Source organism: Lolium rigidum, chromosome 2 (genome assembly GCF_022539505.1).
Source record: "Lolium rigidum isolate FL_2022 chromosome 2, APGP_CSIRO_Lrig_0.1, whole genome shotgun sequence".
Lineage (NCBI taxonomy): Eukaryota > Viridiplantae > Streptophyta > Magnoliopsida > Poales > Poaceae > Lolium > Lolium rigidum.
In genome coordinates, this window is record NC_061509.1 from 252,973,700 (window position 1) to 252,982,877 (window position 9,178).

At 47.0% G+C, this 9,178-nt stretch overlaps 1 protein-coding gene across 1 annotated transcript; it reads right to left on the bottom strand.

Annotated features, from left to right (window-relative positions):
* Positions 1 to 961: 961 nt before the first annotated feature.
* Positions 962 to 3,260, bottom strand: LOC124690779. Its single transcript, XM_047224116.1, has 5 exons — positions 3,101 to 3,260; positions 2,691 to 2,869; positions 1,889 to 1,985; positions 1,376 to 1,564; positions 962 to 1,218 (listed from the first exon to the last, which is right to left on the bottom strand). The coding sequence occupies exons 1-5, from the start codon at positions 3,258 to 3,260 to the stop codon at positions 962 to 964; spliced, it is 882 nt and encodes a 293-aa protein (XP_047080072.1).
* Between the last annotated feature and the right edge of the window lie 5,918 nt (positions 3,261 to 9,178).

Sequence of the window (9,178 nt, forward strand, 5' to 3'; positions counted from 1 at the left end):
TTCTTTCCCATGGTTTTTCTGGTGAAGCAGGTTAGTGGGCTTTGTGAAGTATCGTGAGTTCTTGGCTGTTGAAAGAACAGCTTGGTTTGGTTGAATCCTTTTAAAGGCTTCTCTGCAAATTTGTAAAATAGTACTAACTAGCTTTTCGCTAAACTTGGTCGACCCTTGGTCGAACTAAAATGAAGGCCATTCAGGATCGTTAATCGGATCTGCTTCTGCAATTGAATTTTAGATTTGTGCTACGTTCCCATAGGTTGTTGGTTGCTCTCAACTTCATGGAGTTTTGTTGCATGAGGCGAGTTGTATGTACCACACCATGTGGTAACATGCTGGATGCCAGTCGCTTTCTCAGTTATCATATGCAGTAGCCAGATACAGTCCTATTTGATGGTCCCGATTTACAGTGCTATCAGAAGTTGAGGGCACACGGTTGTTGGCTTGTTATTACTCACCAGTGCGTGGCTAGTTCATGATCCAGCAGCACAGTTCAATCATCTTTTTCAGAACAAGGGCCCTGCTGGTGCTGGGCACCCAGCAAATGTTGTATACGAACTCGCAATTCTTGTCAGGTTGGTACTGGGTACAGGGACATTGATACAGTGACAGGCCTCCACATGTGTAAGCTACTTCATTTGCTCCATAATTTTTGTCGTGGTTTTAGTTCAAATTTGAAAAAACTATGACAAGAAGTATGGAACGGAGTGAGTAATACTGAAGCGAGGGCTCCAATGTCGACCATCATTGAGAGGCTGATGTTCATTTTCAGCGGGGTTAAGCTTGTCACGACAAGACCATCATTGAGAGGCTCATGTTTATTTTCAGCGGGGTTAAGCTTGTCACGACAAGCAGTTAAAGCCTACGTATTTACAAGGGTTACTACTAATTTGATGATGATCCAGACAACAAGAGTTGGCCTCTCATTTCTAGCCCATTGTTTATTTTCTTCCTCTTGAGCTTATGTTCAGCCTCTTGTTCTGATGATGGTTATGGTGCCCTTCCCTCCCGTCCTGATCTTGGTGAGGCTAACGACGGTCTTGCCCGATAGCCCCGGCCCATGCGCCGACGACACGACGGGGCCGCACGCGAACTGGCCGACGGGGTGACGCACCGGCCTCGCCGGCCGCTTGAGCATCCGGCGGTTGACGTCGCTGAGCGTGCTTCCCTCCAGCACCAGCGGCTTGACGACGGCGAACGGGTACATCACTCCGTCTCTCTTCCCTGCGCCGAAAACATGGTTGTCACGAGTCGGAACAAAAAAACGAGAAACTGGTCCTACCACACCAGCGATGGTCTCTGACACTGCAAGTGCCACAGCTGAGCTGAACGAGCGCACACATGCGCGGGTACTAATTGCACACCGGTCGGCCAGACGCACCTGCCGCTGGCCCCTGCAGCGAGGAAGAGGACGAGGAGGTCGCCTGGTCGCAGTAATGGCTGCCACCCCCTGTAGTTGCCTTTTGCAGTGGCGATGATCCAGGCGGAGGAGCTCCGGTGGCGGAGAAGGGAGGAGGGGGGCCTGCCGCTGCCGCTGCATCTTCACCAGCTTCGCCCTCGCTCACCACCTGTGTGCTGGGGGCCCCCTGCATCTGCTCCTTCTCCCTGCCCGATGCGTCGTCGTCTACCTCTGCCAAAAACAACAACGTCGCTCCGTTTAGTTATTAAATACAGTGCCTGCTGCCGTCGTGTCGCTCTACTGATCCTCACAGCAAAGTAGTTGCTCCAGTGGTTACAGCGGCTCATGCATGAATGCTCCTCTTGCATGCAGAACTGAGCTCTGCCTGATTTATTTTGGCTCTATACCCGTGGAACTAACTTGAACGGTTGTTTTGGTTTTAGTTTTAATTTTGCATACCTGCGGACAGAAAATGGGGATATGGATGCATCGAATCACCTGATGCGAAGCTGCCGATCTCCGTGTCGGGGACCATGGTAGTGTTCAAACCATGGACGAGATCTCCCTCGCCGCTGCTAGGATCCCAGAAGCTCTGCGTTTGTGTCCGAAGGCAAAGAAGAAACAAACACAAGGCGACGAGTTAGAAAAGGGGTGGAAGAAGACGATGTGCAGCACAACGCGACGGGTTAGCTGGAGACCTAGTACTAGCTACTCCCTCCTTCACAGTTTATAAGACACGCGCGTACCCCTAGGTCGCAAATTTAACCTATATAATTTAAATTATATAATACAAAATTTATATCATTAGAAAATAGAACATCTGAACTTTCTAATGACATAATTTTTATAACATATAACTAATGCTAACTTGATCAAATTTGCGACCTATGGGTACGCGCGTGCCTTATAAACTGTGAGAGAAGGAGTACTTTCTTTTCCTTCGCCCATTAGCGTGACAATGAGGTTACAGCTTTAATTCCATGTTTTGTTGTGTTCAAATAAAGCACACCAAAGATTACTATTAGAGAGAGTACTCCTACTCTCGTTGACAAAAGAAGAGACACCTAAAGCAAGTGTTGGACACACGGGTTGTATCTTTACGTAATAATCATCATAATGGTGCTACAGTTTCAGTAATACTAAAGCAGCTCCACCGCCGCCAAGATGTCAGCAACATCACTACGCTAATGGACATCCATGCAAGTATATTCTCGCATCTCTACAGATCATCATCGGTTCCTCAGTCCTCTGCTCAGTCAATACAAGAACTACACTCCGAGCATAGAGATTTATTTACCTGAAGAAGGGATTGCAGGTCTTCGCTCGCCATGGCCGGCCACCGCGGCGGCGGAGCCTCCTCCTCTTCCGTCCTCCGCCGCTTGCACCGGTCGCTCCAGTGGGTGACTGCGTCCTCCAGGTAGCCGCCTCCGCCGCCGCTCGACGCCTCCGACGAAGACGACGCCGGCGACTCCCCACCTATTGACCCCCCAAAACCAAGGTCAATAATATCGGCAATGCCTGTAGCTTGCTACACACACAAATGACTCTAGCTAGCTTGCTTGCTAGACACACACGCTGAGGCGCTGAGCCATGGTCAGCACGCTCGCACGTACTACGTACTAGACTAGTGTAGATTTTTTTTTTCTTGATATCAGAATAGGCTGGATTGGTAGGGGCATGCAGTGAGGTTGGCAGCAGGTTTCTTACACGAGGGCAAGGCCGTGAAGGCGTCATGAATGAGGAGGCCATCTCGGGCAGCAGCGTCGTCGCCGAGTGTGCAGCGTAGCTCCCACTCCCAGTCCCAATCCGGAAGAAGAGGAGGAGGGAGTAGGCAGCACCCGTCGTGGTGATAGCTCTGGAGCGCCATGGCTGGCGTCTGGCGCGCGTCTGCGAGAGGTGACGAGAGTGAAGTGATTTGGCCTCTCCCTGAGTATGGGTCTTTAAATAGGAGCCACTTTTCTATTGGTTTCGTGGCATGCGCCAAAAGCCGTGTTGGGTTTGGGTGGATGGAAATGGCTGCCGCCTTCGCTTAGAGAGGAGTCGAGTTTCTTTTTTTCCTAGGGGAAACGACCCGCCGGTCAATGGAAAAAGAAGGAATAAACAAGGAAACAAAAGAGCAAAAGTGGGAAAAGTTGGGGTTTACATCTCTGCCTCTGGCTCTTCCCTCGTGATTCGTTATGTTTGATCGCCCTCCATCCTTTCTACCATCGTCAAGTACGTACAAAAGTATTTGAACTGATTGAAAGCGAAAGGTGTTCAAGTTAGAAAGAGCAGGAGATTTGATTTTGAGATGAAAGTATCTCCACCAGGAAGCCCCAAATCGCAGCCGGCGGCGATTTAGGGTCTAGTGAGAGAAAATGCTCTCACCGCGATCCACCTGTCATCCCGAGCCCAATAGAATAGTTGGCGAGCCCCAACCAACCCCTATGCCAAGGGAGGCTATCGGGGTCGCCGACACCAAACCCACACCACTTCCACGTCGATTTGGGGGTCTTTTTTTTTTCCATCGGGAGCGGCTATGGGGGAGTACCGGTGTGGGGGTTTGGAATTTTTTGATCGGCACTTGTTGCCGGCGACCTCCAAATGTAGCCGACATGTCTGCTGCCAGCTACTATTCGGGGGTCACTTGTGGAGATGCTCCAAACCGTGAATTAAGGATGTTCATTATAGGCAAATACAATCATGTGACAAGTTTCGATGGATCTACATCAGAGTTTGATCTAGGCCAGAATTGGTCGGCCAACTCCATCTATTCGCCGGAAGCCGACCGATGGTGATGGGGCTACTCGCCCGGCTGAATAATGGTGGTTGTCCTAGGGTTCCAACTCGCGCCAAGACGAAGATCTGCCGATTGCGAGTCCCCATTTATCTGGCTGGAGTGTCGTGTTTTGGAAGGCCATGCCGTCAAACTTCATTGGGCGATTCATGCCTGGAGATTGCTGGATCAGATGGAATTCGGTCGTGCGCACCCGTGGTTTTTTCTGGTTGTTTGGTTTTAGAGAGCGATGCCAAGCTCCGCTAGCTGGAGCACGCTTCTCGTTCCATGGTGAAGTTAGCCAACCGAGAATGTTATGGAAGTTGGGAATTGAGGGCTAGCAATGGTGGCTCTAGTCTTTGTGGAGACGAGGAATTATCTTGGTGATTTATAATTTGGAGCAGCGGCATTGTAAGTGGGGACATAACAATAGGAGAAGTCCAAAGTTTTACCTTTCAGGGTGAAAATCGAATGTCTGTCAATAATCGGTTGTGTCAGGCAATGGTCTTGTTGTAGAGATTGTTTTGTCAATGGGGATTTTCTCCAGTGGAAATCTAAGATCTTTGATCAGGCTACGATGGCGTTCGTGCACCGTTTCCTTCTTGAAGGTTTCGCTTTTGGATGAGCTAGACTTCTGGTGTTGTCTTGGTGGTAGTAGTTCTACTGCTAAAAGGAATAGATTATTGTAGTGTAACTTATCTTTTATTGTAATTGTTCTTCTTTTTGGTTGTGTGCATCGTAACGCCGCTAGGGCATCGCGCTGTTGCAGAGGCTGAGTGCATTTGGTATCTTTACGATATTAATATTCCCTTTATCAAAAAAAATATTTGCCAATGATTCTACGTACAAAGACTTAATTCAGACGGACGTGCCAGTTGATAATAACAAAAACATTTGGAAGATGTAGATTTCTCCAAGGTTTCCGTGGTATCTTCGTCCAGGTGTGATACTCGTTAAATACAACCTTGCGGAATGCAACTTGCATGGAAGCAAACATGGGGCATCTTCTATTATTATCACAAGACAATTGAACACCTTTTCATCCAATGCCAGTTCACCAGATCTATATGGCCAATCATCGAGATAGGTTCTACCTTATGCCCACCACGCCCACCACGTAGCGTTGCAAATATATTTGCCAATTGGATAAATGGTGTGAACAATAGGTTTAAGCTACTTATTTTGGATGTGCGGGATTGCAAGTATTTGTTCATTATGGCTATGTAGAAATGATAAAAACTCTTCTCCCATGTAGGTTATTTACAGTGCACAACTACGCTCGATCTGTTCATGGTCGTCTCAATATCGCGAGGAGCAACGACCTATTTATAGAGGTATCTACACGATTGAAAGATACAGTGATAGATTTTTTTACCCAACATGGATTGCAGCGTAATTTACGGATTGGTCCTTCAACACCATAATACTTGTAAAGCGCCTTTTTTTTATACTAATGGTATTTGTGGACTTGAATGACTGTGTGCATCTTTGTTATGCAAAGATCTTTCGATGGCTCCCTTAATGGCCAGGAGGTTTTTTATGAAGGGGGATACTCCCTGAAAATGCCCCGCCCCTTGTTCGTTTGTCGTTGGGGATTCATTGCTCGTTCTGCGGTTATAAGTAACGTAGCCAGCCTAATTTCTAGAATAGTGTCCGAATATAATGCTTAAACATTTTAAGTAATAAAACATTTTTTATTAAAAAATATGACGTACTATTTCAGAAGAAAATTTGATGCAAGCCCGGTGTGCCTTCCTGCACCCATCTGCACCCCTGTGTGAACAATAAAAGTAGAAAACACTTGAAAATTTAAGAAAAAAGGGAGATGTTTTTTGTAATATACATGTTGACGTATTTGACGTGTCTGCAATTTTTAATGAAGGAAAGACGTATATCGTGCTCTGAGGAGAAATAAAAATAAAATCTATGTTGTAAAAAACAAGTTTCATAGCAATTGTGTTTACTTCATAAAAATCGCTAGTGTAAATAGAGCATGGGCAGGTGCATGTATGACTTTTTCCCCCGTATTTTTGACATTTTATATCTCTTTTTTTAGCCGGGTGCGTATGCACCCGTGCACTTATATGGATTTTCCAGGTTGCCGTTGTTGGTTGACACTGTTCAGCGTGAGATTGGGGTTAATTTTGCCAGGAAGGGATTAAAAGAATGGAAAGTTGCTAGCACGTAGTACACTGTTGGCGTTTTGGTCGTATCCTTGTGCTGCAGCAGACGGGGACAGCCAGCGACAGTAGCTTTAGCATCCTTCCATGAAAATCTTTGGACGTTGCCAGGGATTTATGTTTCATGTTTTTATTTTCTCGTGCCTAATCCAGGATATAAGTTTGAGATCTGCTGCGATCCTGGTAGAACTGCGGATCTTATCATGGCTCTATGTACTTGGTAGTACTGCGACTCGTGTGGGTCTTCATATATCACCAATAATAACCAGAGGACCACTCAAAAGTGTCAACATGTGAGAAATTATGGTTTCAAACATTGCAATGGTTGGAAAGTACGTACTATCGGATTATGATGTTCCTGAATCTAGAAAGCAAATAGAGCGAGATCTTCTTTTTCTTTTCCACTAGAGCTGATTTTTGGAATCTATGCACACATATTTTAAAATCTTAGATCACCTTCCAAGGCAACCCCAATATAGCATGTCCAACATTTGCAATCCGGACATGCTACTGGGACCATTGGACACGGACAAAATAAAATACGTGCCCCCAGCGGCACACCCTAAAAAAACTCCAATATGCCGGGAAGGAGTGGATGGAGGCGAGACCCGGGCCACAAACCTCTATGAAATATGTGATGTTGTTTTCGAAAACGAAACGAACTTGTTGCAAACGAGTGGAAACAAAAGAAAAAAGTTACCGTTGTGCTATTGCTTTCTAAAATGGAGTGCTATAGATGATCATTGCCAATAAGCCCCTCTTTGGACATTGTTGTAGTTGTTATCGATGAGGACTTCCCATTAATGATACGGCTCGAGCATCATAGCCAATCTCTATTTCTGAAATTGGTTTTGACTCGTGGCCATAGGGTTCAATGTACTAGTGCCTCCACCTAGATGTGGAAGAAGCACTTGAATGCTGTTGCGGTCAGAAACCCACCGGCGAGCAGCGACGGGCAACACTGTAGAGCCGGGAGGCTCCCATGACTGCGGCTGGCCCTGGTCTCTCCGAGCGACGGCCCGCAAAGCCTCGGCACGCACGTCCGATGCTGATGCAAGGGCGTGCCACCTGACCTATACCTGGTCAGGAAGGTGTTGGATGTGCCTCGCTTAGTTTCCTGCATGGTGATGGCGTGTATTTCACACGTTCGTTGGGCAACCCCAAGAGGAAGGTATGATGCGCACAGCAGCAAGTTTTCCCTCAGAAAGAAACCAAGGTTTATCGAACCGGGAGGAGCCAAGAAGCACGTTGAAGGTTGATGGCGGCGGGATGTAGTGCGGCGCAACACCGGAGATTCCGGCGCCAACGTGGAACCCGCACAACACAACCAAGCTACTTTGCCCCAACGAAACGAGTGAGGTTGTCAATCTCACCGGCTTGCCGTAACAAAGGATTAACCGTATTGTGTGGAAGATGATTGTTTGCAGAGAAAACGAGTAAAAACAAGTATTGCAGTAGATTGTATTTCAGCAAAGAGAATTGGACCGGGGTCCACAGCTCACTAGAGGTGTCTCTCCCATAAGACGAACAAGCATGTTGGGTGAACAAATTACGATTGGGCAATTGACAAATAAAGAGAGCATGACAATGCACATACATATCATGATGAGTATAGTGAGATTTAATTGGGCATTACGACAAAGTACATAGACCGCCATCCAACCGCATCTATGCCTAAAAAGTCCACCTTCAGAGTTATCATCCGAACCCCTTCCAGTATTAAGTTGCAAACAACGAGACAATTGCATTAAGTATGGTGCGTAATGTAATCAACAACTACATCCTTAGACATAGCATCAATGTTTTATCCCTAGTGGCAACAAGCACAACACAACCTTAGAACTTTCCGTCACTCGTCCCGGTGTCAATGCAGGCATGAACCCACTATCGAGCATAAGTACTCCCTCTTGGAGTTAAAAGCATCTACTTGGCCGGAGCATCTACTAATAACGGAGAGCATGCAAGATCATAAACAACACATAAGCATAACTTTGATAATCAACATAACAAGTATTCTCTATTCATCGGATCCCAACAAACGCAACATATAGAATTACATATAGATGATCTTGATCATGATAGGCAGCTCACAAGATCCGACAATGATAGCACAATGGGGAGAAGACAACCATCTAGCTACTGCTATGGACCCATAGTCCAGGGGTAGACTACTCACTCATCACTCCGGAGGCGACCATGGCGGTGTAGAGTCCTCCGGGAGATGAATCCCCTCTCCGGCGGGGTGCCGGAGGCGATCTCCAGGATCCCCCGAGATGGGATCGGCGGCGACGGCGTCTCGCAATGTTTTCCGTATCGTGGCTCTCGGTACCGGGGGTTTCGTCACGGAGGCTATTTGTAGGCGGAAGGGCAAGTCAAGAGGCGGCACAGGGGGCCCACACCACAGGCCGGCGCGGCCAAGGGGGCCGCGCCGCCCTAGGGTTTGGCGCCCCGTGGCCCCTCTTCGTCTCTCCTTCGGACTTCGGAAGCTTCGTGAGAAAATAGGCCTCCGGGCTTTTATTTCGTCCAATTCCGAGAATATTTCTTTACTAGGATTTCGAAACCAAAAACAGCAGAAAACAAAGAATCGGCACTTCGGCATCTTGTTAATAGGTTAGTTCCGTAAAATGCACGAATATGACATAAAGTGTGCATAAAACATGTAGATAACATCAATAATGTGGCATGGAACACAAGAAATTATCGATACGTTGGAGACGTATCGGCATCCCCAAGCTTAGTTCTGCTCGTCCCGAGCAGGTAAAACGATAACAAAGATAATTTCGGAGTGACATGCCATCATAAACTTGATCATACTATTTGTAAAGCATATGTAGAGAATGCAGCGATCAA